Raw genomic sequence first — 26,161 nt, 5'->3', positions numbered from 1 at the left:
TGATTGGAAAGTGTCTTCTTGTTTCGGTTGTTTGGACATCATTGCTTAATTGTCATTATAATTGTAAATGTTTTATAGAGTGGAGGACATCAAGTACTAGAAATTCTTCTCTCTAAACAATTATGATGTTTTCTGTCTCTTCGATCTGTTGGAGCCTTACAGCTTGGTTGTATTCTCCAATAGAAGCTATAGACATACAAGTACAAGTACACTGTACCTAGGCTATTGATGACACAGTGTATCTACTTCGAAAAGCTAAACATTTATTTGATCATAATATACACTAGAAAGCAACTGTTGTTAGCATCAGCGTCCAGCTGGTACTGGAAATATGGAAACTCAGTGTTGTTATTCATTGCCATAGATTTCTTGATTGACTTAATTAATTAACGTAATTAAGTTTGAACCATATAGAACGCCTTACCATCTAAGTCATATTGTTACTGTACCCATGCAATGCTACTCTGCTCTATTTGCGTCAGACTTGGACAATTAATTAACATGAGAAGACAGTAAGTAAATTTCCATCATACAAACTGCATGTGAGTTGCAATAGTTTGCCACACTTAATTAAATTCTATTTTGTGGTGTTCTCTCTATTGCAATCACATCCAAGCCAATCTAGAATAGAGTGGCTAGCCTGCATGGGCACAAAAGCACAATCCAACTGAACTGATCTGCACCAATACTGATACTTTGATAACATTTTCGAAACATCATGTCATGAAAACACATCTGCACATCAACTTAACAACAACCACAACAACAACAACAGAAGCAACAGTCATAATTCCAGGATTTTACTGTAATATAATACTGTAATAATTATTCATACTACAATACAACAAACCACCATACGTACAAAATCTAGATTCTTGACGAGAAACGATATGTCTAATTAATAAATTTACGTAATAATTATATAAGCAGTGCCATGACAACCAATGATTAGTTTATCACAACCATTGCCAGTGTAAGTACTGCCTAAATAAGTAATTGTTTGGCATCATTGGTCATAGATCCAACAGATAATTATAACAATGAAAGCATGAGGGGCGGATGCCTCAGGTGTGCAATGCAACTGGGCGTGACTTTATTGGGTTTGAAGTTCAGTAGACAAACACACAGGCAGTTTAGTGTATACTTCTACTGTGCATACGCACCCAGAAATCATTCATGACTTAAGAATAAATCTCTCTTGCAAATCCACGGATCGAAGACATCACTTCTTACCCTAGTAGAACCCCTTTTGTCGTTAAAAGAGTAGATACAGCAGTGACATACATACATACATACATACATTCATACATACATACAGACAAACAGATTGACAAACAGACAGACAGACAGACACTTATCACAAACGAGAACCTCACCATCAGTATACGACATCTGATAACCATCCAGACATAACAGTATACTATACGATATTGGAGCAGGACAAGCACGGATTTAGATATTTCTTTAGCGCACCCCTGGAGCAGTGAAGTAATATTCTCATCAGCATCAACAGACGGTTTTGCTGTGTCACGAAGAGCAAACAAAATCTGAGAAATACAGTATGGAACGTCTTTCCGGTAAAAAGACTGTAAGATTGGTTCCACTTGTTTTTGAGCATTTTGGACATTGAGGTCAACCAGTAGAAAAATATTTACATCAGTTGTCAATAAGGTCAACAGACGAGCCCGCAAGAACAATAGTTCTCAGTTCAAGACTTACTGGAGAGAACGCTTGCAATGCAAGGGTTATATACCAAAAAGTAGAGGAACCTGCATGTTAGATTGTCGAATATAGTCTTCCAGGTCCTTTGGACCTTGGAAATATGTTTAGAAAATGTATTTGACTTTGAGAACACTATTAGCGATCTGTAGTTTGCGTTTCATAGCTGTGATTTATGAAAATATACTACCATTAACAGACAGACAGACAGACAGACAGACAGACAGACAGACAGACAGACAGAAAACTCATGATGATCGATTCTGGACCTAAGACCCTTAGTGGAAACACTGACTTTGTACAACTTGTAGTTAACTTAAGTAGCTTCTTTTAAGGTTTATCCCCCATATGGGGCTAATGTATTATGTAGTAATTATTATGTAGTGGACTTTAGGTTTGCTTTTAGAGCCTGATGGAAATTTCACTGTAATGGAAATATATGTATTGACAGACAGACAGACAGACAGACAGACAGACAGACAGACAGACAGACAGACAGACAGACAGACAGACAGACAGACAGACAGACACACACACACACACACACACACACACACACTAACTTATGCCTCTGTTGCCCATGCACACAGACTCACACAAACGTTCACCCGCAGTATAGGTCTTGAGCATAACAGTTACTGTTCTCATTTTCCACTGTATAAGAAATTGACTGCTGATTTCCAAGAAGAAAGTGGTTACTCTTTGAAAACCAATAATAGGGGTCACTATGTATATTCAATGCTTGATGGTCTTTTCAGTCCTTAGCGATATCTGCATCTGAACTCATAGCAAATAGGTAGATACAATAAACTAACCATCATTGTTAATACAAAAAAGCATACAACACATACAGATTCACAATGTTACATTTTTATATCCCGATCAAAGACTTTATATCACAAAAATGTTGGCTAGCCAAGTCTGTAGCCTTACGACATCCCTCATTGATTTTCTGAACAATAAATGCTTCCTCTCTTTGAAGTTCAGTTATCTTTTTACGAATTGGTCTTAGAGTTGATACAGTACACTCAATAAGTTCAGCCTTTAGTTGACTGGTATCCTTACCCATCATCTGTTGAATAACGTCATTAGGTGTTTGATGGGTCAATGCTGCATACATCAGTACTAGATTAGATACGCCTGGTCGTTTGTCTAAATCAAAGGTCACTGAGCTGATTGTATCTGTCACAGCAAGCCTGATTTTCTTGGAGATGAGGTCATCAGTGTCAGTCAAATTGATTCGAGAGTTTGCTGATTGATCTGATTTGCTCATCTTTCGTATGGGATCTCGAAAACTCATAACACGTGTGACATCACCTGTTTATAAGCTTTAATATCATAGAATAAGGTTAGCAGTTTATCATCTTACCAAGTATGGGTTCTGGTTCAGGGAAGATGTTTGTGTTGTACATACCGTTGAAAGTTCTTGCAATGTGACGAGCTAATTCTAAGTGTTGGAGTTGATCGTCACCAACTGGTACGTGAGAAGCCCTAAAGGGACAACAATATTATATACATCGTTAGGCACTTGCTTTGTTGGTGATCATTTGACAGATAGTCACCATCTCCCTAAACACACACACACACACACACACACACACACACACACACACACACACACACACACACACACACACACACCAACTCAGTCTACATAGACAAACAATTTTCTCATTCTATAAAGATAGAAACAGTACGACCCTAAACCAATTTCATTTTGTAATCCCGTTCTAGGATCACATATCTCTGAGAAAATACCACCTATGTATTAAACCACCCTCTCTGAGAAGCTAATACAATCGTGCACCTAACATATTAATCAGTTTTGAAATTTGTTTTTCCAGCTAAATACTACCATACTTACTACCTTACTTACTACCTGATCTATAAATACCATTCCTGTTAGTTTAGCAAAGAATAGGTTTCCACCCTTGGCAAGATACTATAATTAGTTGGTTGTAGTGATGCACATAACCTACCATCAACAAAACAAAGAGGTTTATACATCAGTCATTTCAATAATGCTTTCGTTTGATGGTGAGTGTGTTAGACAAGTATACTGTAAGAATGAGCATTGTTGATAAAACCATTTTCATTAAATTGGCTGGTTTAGTGTACAATGCGTAATACATTGGTAGAGAAAACCTTACTTCTATTCAACCATAGATAAAGACCACTGAAAAGGAATACGCAAAGGTGTGGCCATAATTTTGGAGTTCAGGAACCAATTATCAGACAGAGTTATTACAGTGGCTACTGTATAAGATGAAACATGGGCAGGAATATATTTGGTGGTTAGCTAAGAAATTGATGGAAACACATACTGGCGGATCTATTTGGCAGTTGGACATCACATTGTTAGATAACAATTGATATATGTACGATATTCCCAGCCCACCTACTAAATAAGTGACCACGTCATGGAGGAGTTTGCGATTGACAGCTGCGTTCGTGGCTATCACATTTCCCTAGCTTACTGGTCTCCAGCTACTGTATAGTGATGAAGAATTGCTGTGTCAGTGCAACGAATGTGACCCGCATCATGACCCGCATCATGACCCTCCTGCTTCATCGATAGCTTCACGACCTCACTCTCATGTATAACCTCCTTGCTAGACAGGCAATAGCCACAACAAGCGGCAAGCAAGGGTCACCATCTCGTGGCCTCATCTGCATGATGTACCACCACATCACCATTGGATGTATAGTGTGATATGTAGTTAGCTGTCTTCCTGTATTTCGTTGTATGTATTGTAGTGAATGGATGATAGTGGTGTGTATGTTTGGTTTGTCCGTGTGTAGTTTATGTCTGCCCCTAAGTGGGAACTGTACCTTATTTGGGTGCGAGAGAAAATATGTGTCGTTATGCCCCTCCATAATGGGCAAGTGGGGTCTTTACCCCCATTTGGGCGCCCACCAACCCGACAGATGAGTACATGTTTCTGTGTAGTCCACACGGCGATCAACGACTAGCCAATTCGATATAGATTGCAGGCATTACGGTGACCGTGAACTCAATACAGCATGCCTAGTGGATATCAATGACCACATGGAAAGCACTAAACATCATCGTCAACGGACCGTTCGCCAGACCACAGAAACTCCTCAACGACTGACACAAGTCATAATCTCATGGATAAAGCTAGAGAAACATGAGAAAGAAAGACAGACAAGTTTCATAATTTACTGTGGTCACTGGGTTTTGAACCCCCAAACCATGGAGTGGTAGCCATTGTCGCTAACAACTAAGCCACAGCAGTGACTTATTATGTCGCTATGCCCCTCCATGATGGGCAAGTGGGGTCATTACCCCATCTGGGTGCCCACCAACCCGGCAGGTGAGCCCAGCAGGGTACATGTTTCTGTGTAGTCCACACGACGATCAATGACTAGCCAATTTGATGACTGCGGTGACCGCAACCTCACTACAGCATGCCTAGTGGATATCAATGACCACCAGGAAAAAACTGAACGTCATCGTCAATGGACCATTCACCAGACCAAAGAAACTCCCCAACAACTGAAACGAATCATAGTCTCATGGATAAAGCTAGAGAAACACGAGAAAGAAGACAGACAAGTTTCATTATTATTATGTGTCGCTATGCCCCTCCATGATGAGCGAGTAAGGTCTTTACCCCATCTGAGCACCCACCAACCAGGCAGTCACCGCTTTGGCTTAGTGGTTAGCAACAATGGCTACCACTTCATGGTTTGGGGGTTCAAACCCCAGTGTTGACAGTAAATTATGAACCTTGTTTGTCTTTCTCTCTCATGTTTCTCTAGCTTTATCCATTAGACTATGACTTGTTTCAGTCGTTGTGGATTTTCTGTGGTGTGGCGAACAGTCCGTTGATGAGGACGTTCAGTGCTTTCCTGGTGGTCATTTATATCCACTGGGTGTGCTGTCCGAATGTTTGCGGTCACCGTAATGCCTGCAACCTATATCAAATTGGTTAGTCATTGACCGCCGTGGGGACTACACAAAAACATGTACCCCGCTGGGCTCACCTGCTGGGTTGATGGGCGCCCAGATGGGGGCAAAGACCCCACTTGCCCATTATGGAGGAGCATAGCAACACAGATTATTATTACTTGGGTGATGACGTCAACATATCCCAGTGGCCAAATTAATAACGGATTTTATTCTGGCGATCGCTAAAAAATCCGCCAATCTGCCAAAATAAATTATTCGCCAATATTTCATCTTATACAGTATTCTCACATACAGCAGTAACGTCATAAAACATAGAAATACGAGTACATTGTAGATGGCTTCCACACTATTGGTGTTAAACGTTGTTTATATACTAACTTAAACCAAATTATCCAAATAAGCAATGCAGTGTAATGTGTATTTTGTTGCAAACGATGTCATCAAGCAGCAGGTTACCTGTAAAGAAGAATATCTGCAGCCATTAAAATAGGATATGACAGCAATCCAAGATGCTCCATGCCACCGCCAATTTCAGTCTTTTTAGCCTGAATCAAGGCTCAATGCACTCCTTTCTCTAACCTTCACTGTATACAACAATAAGACAACCTTCCACTGTGTCATCCTATTGAGAATTCCAACTGGTGTCTTACATCCCAAGATCCAAGCCAACTCAGCATGCTGTGATACCTGCATACACAGTAATTGTTACAATAGAAGACATGCAGCCATGTTCTATATCGAAAGATCACAATGTCTCTAGATCATATTCATACACAATAAATTTATCAATAATAGATTGACAGCCACTAAAAACAATACACTAATATGCTGATATCAAGTTGTTTTTCATTTGTGTCTTAAACTATTGCTTCAAATTCTTCACTTCAAACTTGTCAATATTTAAGATACGGTATGCATACACTTTGTAAATAACTAACTGTTAATACAATAAAAAAATAACAAAAATAACATTAAAAACCTTTTTTTTATAAAAATGAGGAGAAATGCAGGGATGCATAAAACAATAGAAAAAAGTTTGACACATAGTAGCAATGACGTCATCCAGTTTTTCCAACCAACATAAACAATGATGTAGGGAGAGTGGGTTGGAAAGACTGGATGACGTCATCATTGCTGCTATGGTATGTTACACATACTAAAATAACTCTTAATACATAGAAGTAAAGTTTGGTCATGACATCACACAGTATTGCCATGCAGTTTAGCAAACACATAAGGTAAAGAAAAACAAATATTAACCAGAGTGTTTAAATAATTAAGTAGTACGTTACTGAACGAAACGGTACAAGCTACTGCTTAAGACTTGCTTTAGACTGTTGAAATAAAATGCTCTTGTCCGGGTCAACTCCACATGCCATCAAGGATATAACCATGTCTCTAACGTTCTGCTTGACGGTTTCCGCACGTCGATAAACCGTAAGAGAGTGGAGATCAACGACACAGTAAAGAATCTTCAACAAGCCACATCATGTGTGGATTAGATGGCGTTTTACAAGACTTTGTTTGACGTTTACTTGGTCTGATTTCGATTGAAGATCAACCCAGTTTCTGATAGCCCCAAGATAGTTACCCAAGTGAGGAATACCAGTGGGCTGTATCCCTGAAAAAATTCGCTGATAGATCGACCGAGCAGAGGCAGCTGCAGCCATTCCCACTGTGACAAGTAATCCGGGACACATGCCCTTAGCGCGCGAGGTCATGGTTTGACCAATCACGTAACTGGTCAAGTGACAGGGTCAGTGGTGTGTTCATTGCCATAAATGAGAGATTGATTAATACAACTAGCTATTGCTATGAAAGAACAGTGTCAACCAAAACATTAGTGTTAGACTATTTCTGAACACAGTGAGTGATTAGGAATCATCGGCTTGAGTAGCCATGTCGTCCTCTTCAATCTTAGGTGCCAAGTAGAACCGAATGTGTCCCATGTCACCCATCAAATACTCAACCACTAGCAACAAATTCGATCACAAAATATTGAGTATAGAAACAATCAGACCATACCAAGTGGCACATCCTTTGACATAGACAATGTTACATGATTGGCCAATGGTGTTGCCTAAGTACAAATGTACAATAGAGATCGTTGCAATCAACTCTATCCATGCAAACCTTGGTAAAGAAGTTGAGGTATCGAAGTGCAAAAGTCAGTGACACGGGTTCGTTCATTGTGATGTTAACTTGTTTGCCCTCATCTTTATCAATCGTTGCATTCTGCTTCAGTGTGATGCTGCCGCTGCCAAGGTCACCACTGACAAAGAAACGAACTCCTTCCTTAGAGCACGATATTTCAACTATAACATAAAACATACTGCACCACAATATCAAATGAAACTAGATATACAGTAAGTGTACCTGAATCACCAATTTGAGACAGATCTCGACATATTCTTTGAAATTCACTGGAAGGCATCTTCACTACCGAGTCATGATCAGTATCCTGTGAGATCAAGAATTACATGAGTTGCATCAATCTGTATGTAAACGAAACTTACTGGAATGCCCAGATGTTCTTGATCAATATTCATTAGTTTCATTTCATAATCACACACTCGTTCGCCGTCTATCAGAGACAGATGTGAGAGATGGGACTCAAAGCAAAAGAAAATATGTAAGAAATTGATTTACACAACAAGCATAACAGTATCTGAAATTTTTGTAGCAGTTGGAGGACACAAATTATCATAATCCATATATGTGAACGATCTGATAAATAAAAAAAATGGTGCAACCATATCAAAACCATGCATGCTCATGTACTTTCCTCCACAAAACATTCAGAATCAATTGCTACAGCACAGTCCTGCCAACAAAAAACTTCCCAAAAAGTATATAATTTTTCAATAATATGCAACTGACTATTTGAGGTACGTGGAAAGTAAGGCCACATAAACTAAAGTATTAAATTCTCATCCTCACCTGCAAAGACTTTTAGGACCCACATTAAACAATTTAACTACTTGGTTTGGTCTCCTTGCATGTGGAAGGTCAGGAATCTTAGTAGCAATGTTGCAGAAACAATGTTTGTCATCACTCAACTACATTCGAAGGGTTAGGGTTAGAGTTAGAGTTAGAGAGTCAGGGTTAGGGTTAGCTAAGCCTTGTTGACTTGTACAGCTGGTATGCCTCTGGACAGCTAGGTAACTTTGCTGCAGTGCCTGATAAGTTTGTAACTGCATTGATACGCTGCTCACTTGAGAAATATATAATATAATAAATATAAATTACTACCCACCAAACTGAGAACAAAACGTCAGGCAGATAAGAATCTAAAGCCGTGTCCACACTAGACCAGAATGAATCGCGATCTAATGGGAATAGCAAGTGCCCACACTGCACTTTGAAATCGATACCTCCACCTCTTTTTGGTATCACGTGACAGATGACTAATGTGTACATGTGGTTCTTTGCTTGTGGAAAGCGTTGACAGTGATGTAAGGTGAGCAAGAACAAAGATAAGTAAAGAGAGTTAGATGTTCCAACTACACTCATAGCATACGTGAATGTAATGCCCACCATTTCTAATTGGATTCAACCGATTGCAATCCGATCGCGATTGAATCCACCTCCTGATGTGGATTGGATATTATATATCACAATTCAGTTGCCAGTGCGGACAGGGCATAACAATTACGTTTGTGTGGCCTAATACATATTGCCAAAAATGGCAACTTCAAGAAACAGGCTGAATGACTTTGAAACTGACTCAAAAATCACATAACGAATCAAAGTTGATTTTTCCAAACATAAATCCAATCATTTAAAATCCGAGAGTGAATCGCTTGGCTCGGGTCAACTAAAATTACCTCTAATATCCCTAGTCAATTAATTAACAGAGTGGAATATAAGGCAAAATTTTTGGTCGAACATTGTGCTCTAGCCAGAGGTTGACCTGAGATTTAAAGTTTTGAATAGTCGTCCTTATTTGATTTCACAATCCTTTCTTGTAATTATCGACATCAACGTTTACTTCAATTTCTTTACTGGTTGCATCATATTCACTACTGTATTTATTTACTATCAAAATACAAACTGTTACAGGATTGTCACTCATGCACCTAGGAATCATCAAGTCTTAGATTTTTCCTGCTGTTTTCGTCAGTTGTCTAGACTTTTGGGTCGCTCATTGATTCCCTACCATCCATGCAATAAAAAAATTACGCCTTGATCAATCATGTAGTATGTTCGATCAAAGCAAAATTGTGGTCGGTCATAAACACCAGTAGTAGGTCATCGACCGATGACCTACAGTTATATTCCACTCTGTAAAATATTTTAAATTATAAAAAATCACAAAATTTCTCGTGTTTGCAGTTATAGAGTATTTGCCAATTCCCTCAATGATTCCTGAATGGATTTGCAAATTCCTGGAAAGACTGACAAACTCACTCGGACTTTCGAACAAAAAGTTGACCACATCTCCACCTTCTTCAGCTCTAATCGTAATCATGTCATCACCGCCAGCACATTTCAAAACTTTGGTCATACTAAAATACAATAAACACATGCTCACAAAGATACTGATACTAGACCCATCTATTCCTCCTTTCCAGCTCACCTGGTGAGGTTCATGCCAAGCGTCAAGTTGCGATCACAGCGAAAAGGATCGAATCCTTCTGCTCTAAGAAGCATGGAGACCAGACTGACGTGGCTAGAATCCATGGCTTGCAGTGTGATGCCCGTGCTCGAGCAATCCCAGTTTGCTTCCGTTACGAGATCTTTTATTGATTCTAAAAGGCGTCTCAAAACACCACCCTGAACTAGCTTCGCCTCAAACATTGTAAATTACACACAAAAGCTCAACCCAACTACCCGCCGAATAAAGATGTTCGCGCCAAATGTATGCTGCGCGCAAATTTCCAATCTCCCGGATAAGATCATCACATACGGGCTTATGCATGTAGGCCTACGCAATCACGAACTTGCTGACGTCCGACGAAATGTCGGACAACTCGCTCTCGAGTCTCAGTCTCGTCAAATTTCAGGAGATTGATATCGAAGAGCTATCGTTTGGTGAGGTAAGTCATTTTGTAGACAGTTGTAGACAATAGGCAATCCAGTCACGTGACCGGGTACATGACTGCAAATTAAAATCTAAAAATTTGGATTTCAACTGTTGCTATTATAAATGCGAATCAGAGCAATATGTGAACGGATATGCATCTACACTTGTGTCTTTGTGACGACTTCCTGATATGATATCATGAGGTACTTTTTTTTTGGTGCAATTACGTTCTTGCGTGGGTTGCAGACTGACGACTTCCTGATATGATATCATGAGGTACTTTTTGGTGCAATTACGTTCTTGCGTGGGTTGCAGACTGTGAACAGTGGTACGTACGGAGTAGTACGTAAAGCAAAATGGAAATCTATGAACGTAGCAGTAAAAGTCATGGAAAGTGAAGAAGAGAAAAAAGCATTTCGCAATGAGGTAAAAATCAATGATTAATTAACAGTCATATTGTCTACAGTTACTAGTGTTTTTGTATTTGTGTGTTTAGTTAAAGCAACTTTCAAAGGTTGACCATGAAAACATTGTAAAGCTATTCGGAGCTTGTGTGCAACAGACGGTATATACTAGGTTATTTCAGCTTTGTTATTCGACTGCTCACTGATTGATGTCTTTGACAGCTCACTTGCTTAGTTATGGAGTATGCAGAAGGAGGCTCTCTCTATGACTGTCTGTTAATATTTTCGTGCCTTTTGTGTTGGTTCGTTATACGATTTTGTGTTACAGTGCTTCATAACAGTGATTTCAACTACTCGACGCCTCAGGCAATGTATTGGCTTTACCAGTGCTCAAAGGGTGTTGAATATCTTCACAAAATGCGGATAGTACACAGAGATCTGAAGTCACCTAAGTATGTTGTTCTTTCATTATGTTTTGTTACAACTATTTTTGATACTTTAATTTGTATAAAAATTCTATAAATAAATGTCACTTGATTATAATCAACAACATATATTTTTTACATATACATATACATATTATGTATATAACAACACAACGTAAATTAATCTAAGTGTCCAACAGAACAACATCCTCTAACGAAACCCTGTCCAGGATAAGCCTGGCGTTAGATTGCTATAATCTTACTGATATTTGCTCGTGCAAATTATTAACAGCTATCGTAAGAGTTATGAACAGTAGCTGAACGAGATGCTATTATTTTCGGTGTTTCTAAACTAGACTTAGCGCAATAACCAAGACTTTCCACAACTAGTGCTATAAATGAGCAACCAGATTTCAGGACTTCGACACCATGTTTCATATCTTTCCCTTCAACTCCAGCCTCTGCAGTTGATCCAGGATTTGAAATGGCATGTATAATGTGACTAGGCTGTAATGAGTTCTTCACTGAAACATCGAAAAGGGCAGGACGCCCTTCTAAAAAATCAGGATGATACAAGTCACCGGGATGTTTGAAGTTTCCTGCACTACAACGTTGTTCAAATTTTGAGCCCTTGTTGTCAGAAAGGAGATAATGAAGAGTACGTCACGTAAGGCATCATGGCGTTTGATCCTAAGACTTCGGTTTTCACAACCTAGGAGATTATAATGTAATTTTGGTAACACGTTGAGCATTGCCTGTTCGGTAGTCATACGTTACATCAACCAACACGTTTGCACCCGAATTTCAATTAGTTATAAACTAATAATAAATGGTCATGTTTGTTTTAGTCTTCTTCTGGTTGGTGACGGGACGAGGTTAACGATTTGTGACTTTGGCACTGCTTGTGAGGCAAGGACTCACATGACTAACTGTACAGGCAGTGCTGCTTGGATGGCGCCCGAGGTATTCGAAGGTAACGTATACATACGTAAGTCTCATATCTTCTGTAGTATTACCGTATTACTGGCTATACAGGAAACAACTATACGGAAAAATGTGATGTATACAGGTCGGATATCGTTACTTGCTATGTCTCTCAAGCCTTTTTTGATTGCCTGTTTATAGCTTTGGTATTATTGTGTGGGAGGTGACTGCTAGGAAAAAGCCTTTTGATAGCATTGGAGGGGGTGCGTTTCGAATTATGTGGGCTGTGCATCAGGGTAAGGATACCCAATGGGTCTAATTGAAAGAATTAGCATGTATTAGTTCATGTGACAGGAGAGCGCCCTCCCTTGGTTCAAAAGATGCCGCAAGCAATAGAAAATATGATGACAAGGTCAGTTAATAAGTAGTTGTTAGTTGAGATAATGAAGTTCTGGTTTATAAGGTTGTTTACTACAACAGAATATAGAATTTATGAATCAACCTAATCATGCACACACACACACACACACACACACACACACACACACACACACACACACACACACACACAAACACACTCACATGGTGGAGTGAGTGGTCGACACGATCAAACTCATTAATGGCTTTGCTTGTGTCTCCAAAGACCAATGCTGCCAACACAGACAAACAAGTCACCATAATAAAAGAACCTGCACAATAGAATGGATTATAGTGAAATGAGCGTGTGCAGAACTGATTCCACTCTCTCCTCCAGTACCTGCTATATGTTGACAGGTGTAAGACTACAACATGCCAAACAACATGTATGGACGCAGAAGCTGACCAGAAAACTAAAACCACAAATTAGTAAAGTGCTCTTTAGAGCCAAAGTGACCACAGCTGCTTACAGATACTGTGCTGAATTGCTGAGAACCAAATCAGACTTTGTAGCAACAGCCTATTTGTGGTGGCTGCACTCGCCATGCCCAGTGTCGTCATAGAGAATCTGTGACATTTCATAGAGATAACACTGCCACCTGTTATCCCATCACTCTCTGATAACATTGCCACCAGATTGTCCCGACTGCTTATTCGTCAGGCAAGGCCTGCTTATTTCACAGCTAAGCCTTATATCTAAGGGTTGTTCCACAATCCGCAACCTGTGGACGCGCTTGGTAGCAGATGGTGATGCTGCTGGGAATAAACCACACACACACACACACACACACACACACACACACACACACACACACACACACACACACACACACACACACACACACACACACACACACACACACACACACACACACACACACACACACACACACACACACACACACACACACAGCTTCATTTACTAGTAATACTGTCTGTCCAAACTTCGTTTTTCATCATTTTTCTCTTAGATGTTGGGACAAGAATCCTACTTCTCGCCCACCTTTCAAGGAGATAGTCGAATTTATGGACTTACTGCTAAAGGTGAGCGAACATATGAAAAGTTACTGTCTGCTAGTCACTTAGTAGTAAGTCTGCTAGTAAACGTGATGAACTCAGTTTTTAAATCTTGCAGAACATGGACGGGTACAATGAACCATTGTTTTATGATGGAAGCGAAGAAGTGGAAAGATGTGACTCTTGTCTGTTCTGTTGCATCGTTTTGTAACTGATGTTGTGATTGATGTGTAATAGATGACTCTCAAGTGATGGACGTTTCTGGCGAAGGTGAGCGTGACAAAGGGAAAGGCACAGCGAGACAAGTAATGAACGATCCTCCTCAGATGGATGAACCTGTGCATGGCCTGCAAAGACAATTGAGTGGAACACTAGTCGGTGGAGTGTCTGAAATGCGAATAGAAGATCCCGAACAAACAGGTCGGTTCACCTCATGTATAGTCATCAAACTAATTCAACTGGTTTGTTTTGTGTTAGTCTATGGAGAGGAAATCACAGGTCATCAGGATGCTAGGAATCCGTCGGTGGAGATAGGATATTCTTATAGTGGGCAAGTACCTCAGAACCTGCATAGTAATCCAGGTGACCACCTGCTCCAGTCTGAAGGCAATAATAATAGACAGGCATCGACAAGTAAGCCACGGTCATTTATTATTGTGTCCTGCAAGTAGTCTGACTTGTTGTTCTCTTGTGTAGCAAACAGGGCTCTGCAGGCTCTTGGTCAACAGCGGTGTACTCCACGGGATCGAAACAACAGCTTACTAAAACTGTCTCAGAATCGAAATGGTAAATTAATTAATTATGCAATCTATGTAAACAATTGTCAGTAAATGTAGTACAGACCCTCAGTAAAGTCACATAATATATTGAACATAGAGTAAAGTGATTGCTTAATTAACATTTACCAGATGATGTCAGTTAAGACTGAAAGTTTTGTATTCATTGTAGCAGGAAATCCTGGCGTAGAAAAGAAATATCCTGGACTGGATTGGCAGCTGCAGGTATATACAAGTCTAATTGTTAATTGTTTGCATCTTATTGATTGTCCTCCCAAGCCTATACCCCCTGCTTCCAACCCCGACTCACAAAGAATATTCAGAGAACACTGCCAGATGGCAGAAGAATATCTGCAAGTCTTGAAGGAAATCGAAGACCTTGAACTTAGGAAGTATGTAAAAGATTGCCGACAAAGTATCGATGGGACCTCTTAGGAATTCATTATTTTTCAGAGCTGAACTAAATCGGCAACTTGAATTGGACAGAGCCGAGCTGGATAAAGGAAGGAAACGTCTGGAAGACTATAACCGGCTAATGGAAGTAAAGGTGGGTGCTGCCTGTTTGCCAGAGTATCAATTTCTTAGCAAGTGTGACGCATATCTTGTGTTACCAGGAGAGACTGTTGGCTGCACAGAGAGAATGCAGACAAGAACTAAACGGGCTCAGTCAGCCTTGAGTAAACTATATGGATTTCATCAGTTATTAGACGAACTGTGTAATTAGCTAATTAATTTAACTAGCTGTATGAAATTAGGTTGAAAGCACGTCCGGTTAGTGGGCGGCCCGTAGTCCCGTTTTACTGACTGTATGCACCTACTTCTGGGTGATGAAACGTTGTTGCATCCTATTGACGCGTAACGTGGGTGGGTGCAACGGCTGCAAAAGATCCCTTTGATAACAAAGGTGCGTTTGGCACAACATCAGATTATCACGCCGCTCCGAGGATACCGGTATTGTGGCGAAGGCTATGAAGAAGAAGACGTGTTGTGTTGTCTTGGTGGGTGACCAGAAATGCGGGAAGACGTCGTTGTGCAAAGCGTACCTTGAAGGAAGCTGGCAGAAGTCAACGCTAGGGACGACGGTCAGTATAAACATGTCTGCTAGAAAGGGTAAAGTAATCGCTTTGCGTGAGGTTGTAACTGGAATCGCTAGTCACTGCATGTACTTGTGCTGGTATGCGTCTGGAATCTGTACTGACTCCGTCGCAGATGGCTCTGCAGATGTGCATGGTGAGGATGTTTAGCTACGAATGCTTTTGTCAATCTTGTAGGAATACTTACCGACCATCGATGCCACGTACAAAACAAACGTCGAAGTTGGACAGAAACAGATACAGATGACAATCCGAGACACATCAGGTACGGATTTAGGTTGTAAAGAAGATTACGTCAGTGGAATTGCCTTTTCCTTTACAAGAAACGTGTGGGTGCACGCTTCCGGACTATGAAACAGCGTAGGAGATGCGGCTATAGTCTTTTCTTGTAGCATTCTTCCACTATAAAGGAAAAGGCACCAACTGATTTACTCCAACCCCTCCTAGCTAGCTAGAGAAAGCATTTTCCGCTGAGAGAATTACCACTGCATGCTAGGACCTCCTCCTACAGGCGAAGAGTGGGCGTATTAAAACGACTCTTTTCTCTAGGGCAAGAAGCATACGACCGTCTCAGACCGCTGTCATACACCGATTGTGATGTTATTGCTGTATGTTTCGATGTCGGCAATCCCGCCTCGCTGGAGAACGTCAGAGTTAAGGTAGGATATGTGAAGCCAACGCAAGACGGATACAACTAAGTTTTTTCAATCGTAATGTCTGGTTTATAGTGGCACCCCGAGACGATTTACTGTTGCCCTCATTCGTCTACAGTCCTAGTTGGATGCAAGGCAGACGCGAGAGGTACCAAACGGCCTGGAGCTGCAACAATTGTCCGGAAGAATGAGGTAATTCTCACCCTGCAAGGTCTTTGAACCCTGCGTCTGTAACAAATTATCACTTCTGATCGGTTTGAAAGTGATAATTCTTGATTTGTAGTGTCAGCAAATGGCAAAAACTATTGGAGCTTCTGACTATGTTGAATGCTCAGTCTTGGATGAATCATCTCTTTCTCATATTTTTGAGACCATTGCCAGGGTGGCAAAGCGACAGCATAAGACGAAACGAACGGGTTGGTGGAGAGCAGTGAAGAGAAAGATATTTTCCAAGTAGCTGTGGAGTCATCTGGTCCATGCATCCATCCACTACACAACCCAGTCAATATCTGATTGTCATTATTCAGGATGTAATAATTAATATTGCACAGTTGGCTACTGTGTTGTTGTATATCACTGCTAAGCAGTTTCTGAAAAATTAAGGCAATTGACAAACAGCCTGGACTCCCATGAATCTTTTTTACATCAGTAGTATCCTATTTTTTAGTATACATTTAGGAGAAAGAGTTTTGAGTGTACTAATACTGTATTGTTTATTGGAGTATCAAAGGATCAGTATAAAGTATGCTTGCCATACTATCTACAGAGTCTAGGAAATTCTATTAGTGAAGTTAGTATCCGCAGAAACTTCCGTTGTGCACCCATCATTACCAGGTATTTGACTTAACTATACAGGATGAGATACCGGCCAGAGTCTGAGAATAGATAGCCTGTTTGTTTTATTAATCAATACTTTGTAACCAACCCATTCCACACCATACTCAACGAATACCAAACAATACCCAACAACACTAAAATATATTTCATTACAATTAACTTTTCAATATAAAAATATACCCGGCTAATCAACATCCGCAAAAATGAAAGGAAGTGTCGGTATTCCCCAATGCAGCCTTGAAAATGAGCTACCCATACAGATTGTTTACTATTAGCCTTAGCAACTATTACACATTCTTGTCATTCCTTGAAGAATAACTCATTAATAGATCTCTGCGGCTTTCTTACCAAGAGCCTCTCATCTTACCGTTCTAGGAAAGTATTCCTGAAATAGAATACTTCCAAGGCTCAGTGCGTTGTAATTTTCAATCTTTACGACTATTGCATCTGCACTAAGGTTGATTATGCTGTAAACAGATGATCTAGAATACAAATACCAGTAAACTATTATTTACTAAATAAAATAGTAACCGTTGAGGCCCCAACGTACAGCAGAGTAACTGGTGTTCACATCCGGGAATTAAGCCGGCGGTACCGTACAGCATTCACTACCATGTTCAGTCAAAAGCCTACAACATTATCTGAAAATGGAGCCGACGTCACACTCATGGAAAATCGCTAAATACGCCCGATTCCAGCCCGACAAGTCACTACCGTCGTCCTTCAGGAAAGGTGGTCCACCACCCGGCAACTGGAAACAATACGATGACAAGGAAATCCATCTATTACTTGTGAGTGAACAACAGCTAATAGTTAAGTCTGGTACAGACTTTTTAGAGAATCTATCATTGTGGAACGCACGGTCATGGTTGAATTGTATGACCAAAGGAGACACTTTAGCTTTTGTATGGAAAAAAGAGGTTTGAATTGTGTAGTTAATAGTCACTAGACAACAAGCTGTACTGCACTACTTTAGGGTTTGCCTCGAAAATTCAAGCTTCAATTTTCTGCAGCAAATGGCCAAAGTGGAGAGACGCTGTGTCGGAACTGTGCCAAGATACTCCAGCGGCACGTTGCAGTTCAATACCCAGACGAAAACAGATCTGACGTCGGTCAGTCTGACAACTCCCAACAACAATCACAAACACTTCAAGGCAGTCAAGTACAACAGATGTCATGTCAAATGCAAGAACCACAGACAAGCACGTCTAGCCAAGATACCATTTCAGTTAGTACGGTAGCAGAGGCAATGCTGACAAACAAGCCATTGCCAATGTCAATGTCTACAGCCTACGCGCGCACTAATTATTCAAAGGAGCAGTTGACATCTTTCATAAGCCTTTGCCTGTCGGATCCTAATTTTCCAATGTTTGTGGAAGCAGTCAAGAACGAGTTGGAGCAATTAGCAGCAAGTGACACAACAGATAAGTGTACCTAGTGACGGTAACGAGCCACTATGTCTCTACTTCTTCCCGGTTTTGTTCAGTACTAGATTCTTCTGAGTTGTCAGTTCTCTTTTTCTTAGCTAGTCGCTCTTCCAAGGTATCTGAGTATGCAAACAGCTGGAAGTGGCACCAAACGTAATTACCGCGGTAAATACTGCCTTGACACACCAGCTGTTGGTCTCTCCAATAGAGGGCGATACTGTTTACTTCTGAAGCCTGGTATAAGCGTCTCAGTCGGGAAACTGACGTCCCGCGCTAAACGACGCCATGGAAAAGTCCTCTCTATGACATACCGCTAATTACACATTCTGGATTCAAAAAGCACGTCAAGTGCACTCAACCTGATGCATCCCTGGTGTTTTCCGGAACCAGCTGACTTGTGATGCTCTGCAACATGGTATCCAAAACGGCTGCCCTAAATTTTCATTCATAGCAAAAAGCAGTCCATAACACCATCAAACAGGGTGCCTGCCTACTTTACAACGTGCGATGACCACAGAGATTGAAAGTACTGCACTAGGTGTCGGTGAGCATCTGTAAAACAGCAACACAGTTCAGCTAAAATTGCATAATACAGTACAAGTCAATTAACAAGTAGCTGACCAGCTGTCTGACTATAAATCCATTTGACCTCTTCAAACTCGCAGTCAGACAGCAAAAGCGGATATTCTATAAACAAAGTGGAACCATCACAAAGGAAAGATGAAGTAACATGCAAATACTGGACTCCATACCAGCCGCCATGGTGTATTGTGGCTTGCCAGGACAAACTGCTACATCCAGCATGTGATCAATCACCTATACCACAAAGACAACAGTACTGTACTCTAAAGACAAAGCAATTTAGTCTTCCCATGCATACAATTTTGACACTAGCTGTATCCTGTTGCAACCAGTCTCCATGAATCTGGCTTCACAAAGGATGCTTTACAAGAGATAATGTATTTAGACAGCAGTTAGTGTCTGGTATATATAAATAGAGGATGTAATTTTGGAGCAAGGAAATCTGGAAGCATAAGTAACGGCATTGTGTCAAAGTGTTTCACTCCCTAACTATTATTGAATAAGAAGAAAACTAATTAAAGTGTGACTTGATAAGTCAGACTGCCAAAGTGCTTGGAATACCTCAGGATGCTCCAAGGTTTGACCAATTAGGAGAAGAACGGATGCCATGCAACGCACTTGGTGCCATAGAAAAGCTTGTCCTGACACTGTCATAACACACATCTGATATGGACTAAACGCACAAAATAGACGGAATTAACAAGATCAACAAGACCTATCTGAAGCCAACCTGTTGTCTCCCAGGGAATCTACCTGAAACGAGAGAATCCTTCTTCTGAAGTTAGTAACACCACCACCTACATCCATCTTGCATATAAACATATTACCAGCCTTTCTACTCCCTAACAACATGCAGACAAAACGTACTTTGCAGAAGTTCCTGAAATCGTGCTCGCCTACAAACTTCTGAGAAGCCAATCTCATAAGCTATTACACAACAGACAACAATAAAATACATAATGTAAATTGTAGAGAACAAAAGTCTCATCTAACAACTTAAAATACATAAATGTAGAGAACAAAAGTCTCATCTAACAACTTAAAATACATAAATGTAGAGAACAAAAGTCTCATCTAACAACTTAAAATACATAAATGTAGAGAACAAAAGTCTCATCTAACAACTTACATAAGGAACTTACATCAATATCGAGACTGCCCCGAGGAAAGAAGTATTTGTATGTTCTACACAAGCAATCAAACCTGCATGGCACAAGATCAAGTCAGGTGGTCCACACTCTGGTGCTAAAATCCGAGATACCTTGCATTGAAGTGGGGGCTAACTGGACACCAGGCTAGAACTCTAATGTCATCAGGTAAAACATTATTCATCAAACGAACGTAGTCCAGCTCTGTCGTCGTATCTCCTACTTAATTAATCAATTAATTAAACACATCGGATTAGCTAAATCCCACAACTGGCATGATTGGATCTCGCCTGATCTGTCTTGTGCCGTGCTTCCATCCGGACAGAACAATCCTGGCCCTTCCAGTAAATTAGATCTAACAGACAGAGCTATAACCTACAACACAGAGTAGTGAACAGGCTGATGCATGTCGACAGTAGAACCAACAGAAACCTGTCCGAGAGCACCCACTCCCTTGTCCGTTCGCCCACAGCGAGAATAGCAGCTAGAGGCGCGATCTTTGATGAGACACAGTTTGGTCAGTGCAGAGAAAAGATGCTCCTGGACATGACATTACCATGCAGATGCTATCAATGACGAAATACAAACAGTGTGTGGATGCTTGCTTCTACTGTATCTTTGACACTTTCTTGGCTCGCAAAGCCCCGATACTGCCAGCCGAGGTAGGCAATCTTCAATGCAATATGGCGTTGATTGTATCTGTAAATAACAGAGTTCTCTACTCCACTAGTCGACGACGTAGCGACGTAGCGACGTGATAGTATGCGACAGGAAACGTGCAAACCTCGTGAAATCGAATACTCTCGTCTTTCTCGTTTGCTTTCCTAAACTAGAGACACCTGTTGAGGCCCCGTTTGAATCAGGGTCTGTTAGCGACTCCATCTCGTAGAATTTGATGCCCGTCTGCTCTCACGAACTCGCAAACTTATCGAAATTCACGTTGTACAGCACAACCAACATACGAACGACTGTATCCGCGCCCACGCGTGGTAAGTCGCGTGCCGCATCTGCAAGATATGTCCGATGCGGCCACATATGGTCAAATAACCCACACAGCGAGCGGTCTTGCCGTAATCAGCTGGTCCATTGTACTACCGATGTTACCTAGTTTGGCAATAGCCTGAAGAGGAGCACCATCAATTAGCAGTCCTTCGCATCGCGGAACAATACAATAAAGCGCGACTAATCAAGAAAGCACGCGATTATCGTCTCCACTAAGCGACACACACCCTGTGAATCGAGTGATGCCCAAATGTGCACTATTAATTAATAAATAACGGCATTAGAGTAGAAAAGAACAGCTATCTACACTGACTAACTCGTTCACTATTTTCATAGCGGCGGCAAGGTCTACTGCCTAAACTCCGGCTGTACACACTGACACAAAACCGAAAACGAAACATTATCGTCTCAGTCATGTGGCCAGTCATTGTTACACGTGTGAATACATCCCTAAACACAAGACGCGGGAAACGAACTAATTTAGATTCACCAGTCGAAGGTATTCGCGCTGGATTATCTCCTGGCAATCGTTGAACACAGTTCGGATGTTCTCCGTGTCGACGGCGGTCGTAAAGTGCGGATAGAGCTCGTGTCTCTCGGTTCCGGTCGCTTGAACGATTGCGGTAAACTTGTCGCGTATGAACCACTTGCTGCGCACAACTTCTGGCGTCTCACCTTCGTGTTGCTTCAAAATGCTTGGTACGATGCGGTAGTTCGCGTACTCCGGGAAGTATGTATCGATTCTTGACTTCCCGAGCATTATCTTTCTTCTGAGCAAGTCCTGCTTGTTCAGGAATAGTATGACGCTAATTTTTTTCAACCACCTGTTGTTCCAAATACTCTCGAATAGATTCACCGCCTCCTCGAGTCGGTTCTTCGACTCGTCCTCCCTCAGGTACATGTCGTACGAACTGCAGGCGACGACAAATATGATTGCTGTCACCTCGTTGAAACACTGGATCCACTTGCGTCGTTCGTCTCGCTGCCCGCCTACGTCGAAAATGTGAAATCTCACCGCTTTGTACGTGAACTGTGTCTCGGAGATGCCGCGCGTCAAGACCCGACATCTTAGAATGTCGCTCGTGTCGGGAACGTAGTCAGGGCGGCTGATGACGTCGAGACGGTCGAGAAAGTACTGCGCGGAGTCGATGAGTTGAAACTCGTTGCTGCGCTCGTTGAGTTCCTGAATGTGCGGCTCCTTCCAAAGGGCGCGCACGGACTCGAAGAAGGCCGGCGAGAGCGGCTCATGAGCATGCTCAGCCTCGAGGACGGCGTCGGCACGTCTTTCATTCTCCTCACTGAATCGTATGACTGGGTTTGACGCTCTGGCGGCTCTCACGAGCGTCGCAATCGCGTCCTTGACGTTGTTGTGGATGTCGCCGACCGTCTTGCGTCTCTCCGCCTCGCTGAAGCCGTTCACGTGGAGAATGCGCATCTGCTTCACGATCGTGCTCTTGCCCGACTCGCCAGCGCCGAGCAAGAGCAGTCGGTGAGTTGCCTTGAAGTTTTTCGCTTCCTTTTTTATCTCGCAGTCGATCCTGTCGCTGATCAGTTGCTGCTTCTTCAACTCGTCGCGTCCTGCCAGTTCGTTGGGCGAGATGTAGGGACGAGCGACTAAGCAACCCATGATTCGGCTAACAAACGCTTCGCACGCCCTACACAAACTTGTTCATAATCACAATGGGGAACAAACACCTGCGCGTGCGTGGAGCGACACCGATCTTCTGACGTTATGACTAAATTTAGTCAGCTACCACGTGACCTATATCCTTACGTCAGTCTGCTGAGTTGGTCGTTAGGCTTACACGGACTGGAACGACTTGAACATGTCCAAGTCTTTAGAAAGTATTCTAAAATTGAGATTATGGGACTGGGTTCTCATATGAGGACACGTTCCGTTTTCTGTTGATCTGTCTGACTATACTCACTTGTTATACTGTTGTCGTGGTCTTTACTTGATCTTTCTATTCTTAGAGCATCTTTTCAATTTGAAAGTGAGCAATAGAGCAGCTTGAACGACTCGTTACCTGAGTCGTTGCGATTTCGTAATTTTTGCTAGTTTGCGGCCAAACAGTTGGATCGAAACGCAAAGAAATGCGACAAGGAAGAGAAGGTGGAAAAGACGAAGCTAAAAAAGGTGACAGAAAGATCGACATGTCAGACAGACAACTTGTGTGACTGTGGGACAAGAGTGTTGACATATCTTGGGTATTAGGCTATTCAAAAGGGCAATATGGACGGTGCTAGAATACACGCCGAAAATTCTATTCGACAGAAGAATCAGGTCAGTGTTTGTATGTGACGTGTCACGTGACAGACGGGGTATTGTGACGTCACGACACTCCTTTTGCTATGACCGATTTCGTCAGACTTGTCAGTAACGGATGCTTTCTATTGCTGTTGGTCCCTGTTTCAATCACTCCATACCTAATCAGTGGTCACGTGATCATGCCACAAACATGACAGGAAGATAACGAGGAGGAGGAGCTCACAAACCATACAAACTCCATCTGCAATAATCCCTTGACTGTCAGTGCAGTCAGGTTATTTGGTGACTCTAAATATTGCAGCTGTATGGGCGGCAGCTGGTTCAGATGCTGGTGGAAGGGAAGGGCCTTTCTAGGGAACGGATTCTGCTACAGATTTCATTCACCATGGTGGCATACTTCGCCAGCTAGCTGTGCCCCCAGTGTTTAGGGCTTGGCTATGCCACGGCCAGAGACGGGCTGGTGAAGACAGAAAAATGGATGAATGGATGGACAGACAGATGGACAGACAGACAGACAGATGGATGGACAGTTAAGGCAAATGGACAGACAGACAGACAGACAAACAGACAGAGACAGACAGCTGGCAAAGAGTGCGAGGAATGATGAAGGAAGACAAAATGAGATTGAGTCAAGACCAAGTGGCGATCAATCTTTTCAGTGACACTTCAACAATGTAATGTGAAAGTCATCTCAGATGAACTTATTAGCATAGCCAGATTAGATCGACGAAACGTAGTGTACCAAGTGTAATTTTGAAAGCTTCAGGACCGTAATGGTCTTGTTGTATTAGTGTTGCTGTGGACCTTTTCTTGGTAATTGACAGACAGACAGACAGGCTGTTCTGTAAGAATATTTGTTGTTGCTTCTGAAGTCTCTCAACTTTCTGCGAATGAGTGCACGCGTCGATGCCGTAGCTTCTAGAGTTCAATCGGCTGTCACTATGAAACAGGTCATTTGACACTTGATTGCGATCCTAAAATTCTCGACATCGTAATCGTCGTCCTACAATGTTCAGGTGACGGGATCTATGGCCGGAGTTGTTAAGGCAATGGACTCAGCACTGTCATCAATGAACCTGGAGAAGGTTTTCGATATTCCGTTCTGTCTCATCCAATGTCACCACTTCCAACTATTGTGAGTAGGTAACAGCAATCATGGAAAAATTTGAGAAGCAATTTGAAGACCTAGATGTACAGTCACAGAGCATGGAGGACGCGATGAGTTCGACAACCACACTCACAGTTCCAGCAGTAAAATGCAACAAACAGTTGTCTCGAAATTTGGTTACTCGATTTTCTGACATTTAGGGTCAAGTAGATAATCTTTTGCAAGAGGTCGCAGATGAGGCAGGGTATGTGGTGATGTGAACGGTGGTCGTTTGATGATTTGTAGCAGTTTCGACGGTTTGTAGTCTTGAATTGAATATGGAGCTACCCGGGGCCCAGTCTGCACCTATTGGTACAGCATCAACGGCTGCAGCAGAACAGGTAATGTAAACGTGACCAGGTGTGTGGTGTGTGTGTGTGTGTGTGTGTGTGTGTGTGTGTGTGTGTGTGTGTGTGTGCGCGCGCGCGTGTGCATTTGTGTGTGTGTGTGTGTGTGTGCGCGCGCGTGTGCATTTGTGTGTGTGTGTGTGTGTGTGTGTGTGTGCATTTGTGTGTGTGTGTGTGTGTGTGTGTGTGTGTGTGTGTGTGTGTGTGTGTGTGTGTGTGTGTGTGTTGTACGTTGCATCGTCTTCTTCAGGATGACCTCTCTCAGCGTTTAGCGAAACTGAGGCAGATGTGAAGGATATCGACATGCTAAGAAACATACGTTGTGAATAGTGACTTATCAGTTGGGTTGGTGTACTTTAGTGTGATTCTGTTTTTGTGCTGGGATTGGGTAATGTGATCATATTTACCAGATTACTAGCAGTAAATTACAGTTGAACAAGATCAACAAAGTAGTGAAAATTATGGATATGGAACAGACTCCTGTAGTGTATGTACGACTAGCGTTTAGGCTTACAAGCCATCTGATAGTGTTTGGTAGTGTCCCTAAGGTAATGACTGGATCGTGTTACTGCTCATGATGGAGTTATGACATCAAGAAGAGTTGAGAAAATGTACTAAAACCACAAGTCTATACCCTTTGTGTACATGTACTAAACCGAAGGCCTGATTGTAGGAGCTACTGTAGAATGCAAGTAAAGTCATGTAGATCAACATACATCTCTGGGATCCGTGTATGTAAGTATGGTAAATCCCACTGATGTGTGATGAAAACCCAAATAGAAGCACACAAACACAAGTAAACAGGACTGTGAATGAAGCAATAAAAGTGCATACTTAAATGAAGGCAACAACAAAAGGAGGCAATGAAGTTTGTAACACAATTTGAAGAAAACTAATTTAGAGCTCTCTAAATCGTGTTGTCTTGTCTTTAAGTGGTCATACTTTTTCCACTTTTGGTAATATTACCAAACTCCTCCAAACCCCCCCCCCACACGTGCATATGCCAAACA

General features: G+C 41.7%; 8 protein-coding genes across 10 annotated transcripts; 4 read left to right on the top strand and 4 right to left on the bottom strand.

The window, feature by feature from the left end:
• Positions 1–2,366: 2,366 nt before the first annotated feature.
• LOC134186426 (tryptophan--tRNA ligase, mitochondrial-like) lies at positions 2,367–7,344 on the bottom strand. Its single transcript, XM_062654402.1, has 6 exons — positions 7,192–7,344; positions 6,985–7,128; positions 6,263–6,343; positions 6,113–6,201; positions 3,089–3,210; positions 2,367–3,036 (listed from the first exon to the last, which is right to left on the bottom strand). The coding sequence occupies exons 1-6, from the start codon at positions 7,324–7,326 to the stop codon at positions 2,591–2,593; spliced, it is 1,017 nt and encodes a 338-aa protein (XP_062510386.1). The 5' UTR covers positions 7,327–7,344; the 3' UTR covers positions 2,367–2,590.
• Positions 7,345–7,424: 80 nt separating this feature from the next.
• On the bottom strand, positions 7,425–10,540 carry LOC134186428 (proliferating cell nuclear antigen-like). The gene is made up of 7 exons (XM_062654403.1): positions 10,236–10,540; positions 10,067–10,164; positions 8,173–8,240; positions 8,033–8,117; positions 7,790–7,971; positions 7,682–7,736; positions 7,425–7,628 (listed from the first exon to the last, which is right to left on the bottom strand). The coding sequence occupies exons 1-7, from the start codon at positions 10,454–10,456 to the stop codon at positions 7,531–7,533; spliced, it is 807 nt and encodes a 268-aa protein (XP_062510387.1). The 5' UTR covers positions 10,457–10,540; the 3' UTR covers positions 7,425–7,530.
• A 22-nt stretch (positions 10,541–10,562) lies between these two features.
• Positions 10,563–15,398, top strand: LOC134186420 (mitogen-activated protein kinase kinase kinase 7-like). Its single transcript, XM_062654393.1, has 18 exons — positions 10,563–10,695; positions 10,998–11,108; positions 11,179–11,247; positions 11,309–11,357; positions 11,415–11,538; positions 12,360–12,484; positions 12,547–12,580; positions 12,637–12,731; positions 12,790–12,847; positions 13,824–13,896; positions 13,988–14,045; positions 14,107–14,289; positions 14,347–14,502; positions 14,566–14,655; positions 14,818–14,870; positions 14,925–15,037; positions 15,099–15,192; positions 15,260–15,398. The coding sequence occupies exons 1-18, from the start codon at positions 10,618–10,620 to the stop codon at positions 15,320–15,322; spliced, it is 1,626 nt and encodes a 541-aa protein (XP_062510377.1). The 5' UTR covers positions 10,563–10,617; the 3' UTR covers positions 15,323–15,398.
• Positions 15,399–15,439: 41 nt separating this feature from the next.
• Positions 15,440–17,185, top strand: LOC134186425 (ras-like GTP-binding protein RHO). Of its 2 annotated transcripts, XM_062654401.1 has the most exons (6): positions 15,440–15,549; positions 15,611–15,727; positions 15,917–16,004; positions 16,289–16,398; positions 16,468–16,584; positions 16,676–17,185. In XM_062654401.1, the coding sequence occupies exons 2-6, from the start codon at positions 15,614–15,616 to the stop codon at positions 16,847–16,849; spliced, it is 603 nt and encodes a 200-aa protein (XP_062510385.1). In that variant the 5' UTR covers positions 15,440–15,549; positions 15,611–15,613; the 3' UTR covers positions 16,850–17,185. The 2 variants fall into 2 exon arrangements, with proteins under 2 accessions (XP_062510385.1, XP_062510384.1); XM_062654400.1 differs by lacking the exon at positions 15,440–15,549 and having other exon boundaries at positions 15,604–15,727.
• A 682-nt stretch (positions 17,186–17,867) lies between these two features.
• Positions 17,868–18,667, top strand: LOC134186423 (meiotic recombination protein REC114-like). The gene is made up of 2 exons (XM_062654398.1): positions 17,868–18,149; positions 18,206–18,667. The coding sequence occupies exons 1-2, from the start codon at positions 17,877–17,879 to the stop codon at positions 18,665–18,667; spliced, it is 735 nt and encodes a 244-aa protein (XP_062510382.1). The 5' UTR covers positions 17,868–17,876.
• On the bottom strand, positions 18,388–21,450 carry LOC134186421 (tRNA pseudouridine(38/39) synthase-like). Of its 2 annotated transcripts, none has more exons than XM_062654394.1 (15): positions 21,171–21,450; positions 20,992–21,085; positions 20,819–20,926; positions 20,677–20,761; positions 20,500–20,605; positions 20,381–20,441; positions 20,106–20,165; positions 19,969–20,045; positions 19,800–19,911; positions 19,409–19,472; positions 19,278–19,343; positions 19,151–19,208; positions 19,016–19,089; positions 18,843–18,956; positions 18,388–18,775 (listed from the first exon to the last, which is right to left on the bottom strand). In XM_062654394.1, exons 1-15 carry the CDS (start codon positions 21,266–21,268, stop codon positions 18,684–18,686), a joined length of 1,269 nt encoding a protein of 422 aa, XP_062510378.1. In that variant the 5' UTR covers positions 21,269–21,450; the 3' UTR covers positions 18,388–18,683. The 2 variants fall into 2 exon arrangements, with proteins under 2 accessions (XP_062510378.1, XP_062510380.1); XM_062654396.1 differs by having other exon boundaries at positions 19,992–20,035.
• Positions 21,451–21,623: 173 nt separating this feature from the next.
• On the bottom strand, positions 21,624–23,077 carry LOC134186422 (guanine nucleotide-binding protein G(s) subunit alpha-like). Its single transcript, XM_062654397.1, has one exon. The coding sequence runs from the start codon at positions 23,013–23,015 to the stop codon at positions 21,864–21,866; it is 1,152 nt and encodes a 383-aa protein (XP_062510381.1). The 5' UTR covers positions 23,016–23,077; the 3' UTR covers positions 21,624–21,863.
• A 59-nt stretch (positions 23,078–23,136) lies between these two features.
• Positions 23,137–25,613, top strand: LOC134186424 (charged multivesicular body protein 1b-like). Its single transcript, XM_062654399.1, has 10 exons — positions 23,137–23,233; positions 23,363–23,382; positions 23,448–23,525; positions 23,604–23,672; positions 24,530–24,607; positions 24,674–24,742; positions 24,801–24,908; positions 24,966–25,009; positions 25,070–25,145; positions 25,402–25,613. The coding sequence occupies exons 1-10, from the start codon at positions 23,215–23,217 to the stop codon at positions 25,441–25,443; spliced, it is 603 nt and encodes a 200-aa protein (XP_062510383.1). The 5' UTR covers positions 23,137–23,214; the 3' UTR covers positions 25,444–25,613.
• Positions 25,614–26,161: the final 548 nt, after the last annotated feature.

This window comes from Corticium candelabrum, chromosome 11 (genome assembly GCF_963422355.1).
Source record: "Corticium candelabrum chromosome 11, ooCorCand1.1, whole genome shotgun sequence".
NCBI lineage: Eukaryota > Metazoa > Porifera > Homoscleromorpha > Homosclerophorida > Plakinidae > Corticium > Corticium candelabrum.
This window is presented reverse-complemented; position numbering and strand designations above follow the sequence as displayed.

What these genes read in the sequence shown, in the direction of transcription:
- LOC134186426 (XM_062654402.1), bottom strand. Translation starts at nt 7,326, where the DNA reads ATGGCTGCAGCTGCCTCTGCTCGGTCGATCTATCAGCGAATTTTTTCA. An exon ending in TTCAATCGAAATCAGACCAA is followed by an intron (nt 7,129 to 7,191) that starts GTAAACGTCAAA and finishes GGCTTGTTGAAG; the next exon opens with ATTCTTTACTGTGTCGTTGA. An exon ending in ATAGGATGACACAGTGGAAG is followed by an intron (nt 6,202 to 6,262) that starts GTTGTCTTATTG and finishes GCCTTGATTCAG; the next exon opens with GCTAAAAAGACTGAAATTGG.
- LOC134186428 (XM_062654403.1), bottom strand. Translation starts at nt 10,456, where the DNA reads ATGTTTGAGGCGAAGCTAGTTCAGGGTGGTGTTTTGAGACGCCTTTTA. An exon ending in GTCTCAAATTGGTGATTCAG is followed by an intron (nt 7,972 to 8,032) that starts GTACACTTACTG and finishes TTTATGTTATAG; the next exon opens with TTGAAATATCGTGCTCTAAG. An exon ending in GTCAAAGGATGTGCCACTTG is followed by an intron (nt 7,629 to 7,681) that starts GTATGGTCTGAT and finishes ATTTGTTGCTAG; the next exon opens with TGGTTGAGTATTTGATGGGT.
- LOC134186420 (XM_062654393.1), top strand. Translation starts at nt 10,618, where the DNA reads ATGTCGGACAACTCGCTCTCGAGTCTCAGTCTCGTCAAATTTCAGGAG. An exon ending in TATGTGGGCTGTGCATCAGG is followed by an intron (nt 12,732 to 12,789) that starts GTAAGGATACCC and finishes TTCATGTGACAG; the next exon opens with GAGAGCGCCCTCCCTTGGTT. An exon ending in AGAAGATCCCGAACAAACAG is followed by an intron (nt 14,290 to 14,346) that starts GTCGGTTCACCT and finishes GTTTTGTGTTAG; the next exon opens with TCTATGGAGAGGAAATCACA.
- LOC134186425 (XM_062654401.1), top strand. Translation starts at nt 15,614, where the DNA reads ATGAAGAAGAAGACGTGTTGTGTTGTCTTGGTGGGTGACCAGAAATGC. An exon ending in GACAATCCGAGACACATCAG is followed by an intron (nt 16,005 to 16,288) that starts GTACGGATTTAG and finishes TCTTTTCTCTAG; the next exon opens with GGCAAGAAGCATACGACCGT. An exon ending in TGGAGAACGTCAGAGTTAAG is followed by an intron (nt 16,399 to 16,467) that starts GTAGGATATGTG and finishes TCTGGTTTATAG; the next exon opens with TGGCACCCCGAGACGATTTA.
- LOC134186423 (XM_062654398.1), top strand. Translation starts at nt 17,877, where the DNA reads ATGGAGCCGACGTCACACTCATGGAAAATCGCTAAATACGCCCGATTC. An exon ending in CTTTTGTATGGAAAAAAGAG is followed by an intron (nt 18,150 to 18,205) that starts GTTTGAATTGTG and finishes GCACTACTTTAG; the next exon opens with GGTTTGCCTCGAAAATTCAA.
- LOC134186421 (XM_062654394.1), bottom strand. Translation starts at nt 21,268, where the DNA reads ATGGAGTCGCTAACAGACCCTGATTCAAACGGGGCCTCAACAGGTGTC. An exon ending in GTGTCAAAGATACAGTAGAA is followed by an intron (nt 20,927 to 20,991) that starts GCAAGCATCCAC and finishes TGTCATGTCCAG; the next exon opens with GAGCATCTTTTCTCTGCACT. An exon ending in CACGGCACAAGACAGATCAG is followed by an intron (nt 20,606 to 20,676) that starts GCGAGATCCAAT and finishes TTAATTAAGTAG; the next exon opens with GAGATACGACGACAGAGCTG.
- LOC134186422 (XM_062654397.1), bottom strand. Translation starts at nt 23,015, where the DNA reads ATGGGTTGCTTAGTCGCTCGTCCCTACATCTCGCCCAACGAACTGGCA.
- LOC134186424 (XM_062654399.1), top strand. An exon ending in AGCATCTTTTCAATTTGAAA is followed by an intron (nt 23,383 to 23,447) that starts GTGAGCAATAGA and finishes AATTTTTGCTAG; the next exon opens with TTTGCGGCCAAACAGTTGGA. An exon ending in CAACGGCTGCAGCAGAACAG is followed by an intron (nt 25,146 to 25,401) that starts GTAATGTAAACG and finishes CGTCTTCTTCAG; the next exon opens with GATGACCTCTCTCAGCGTTT.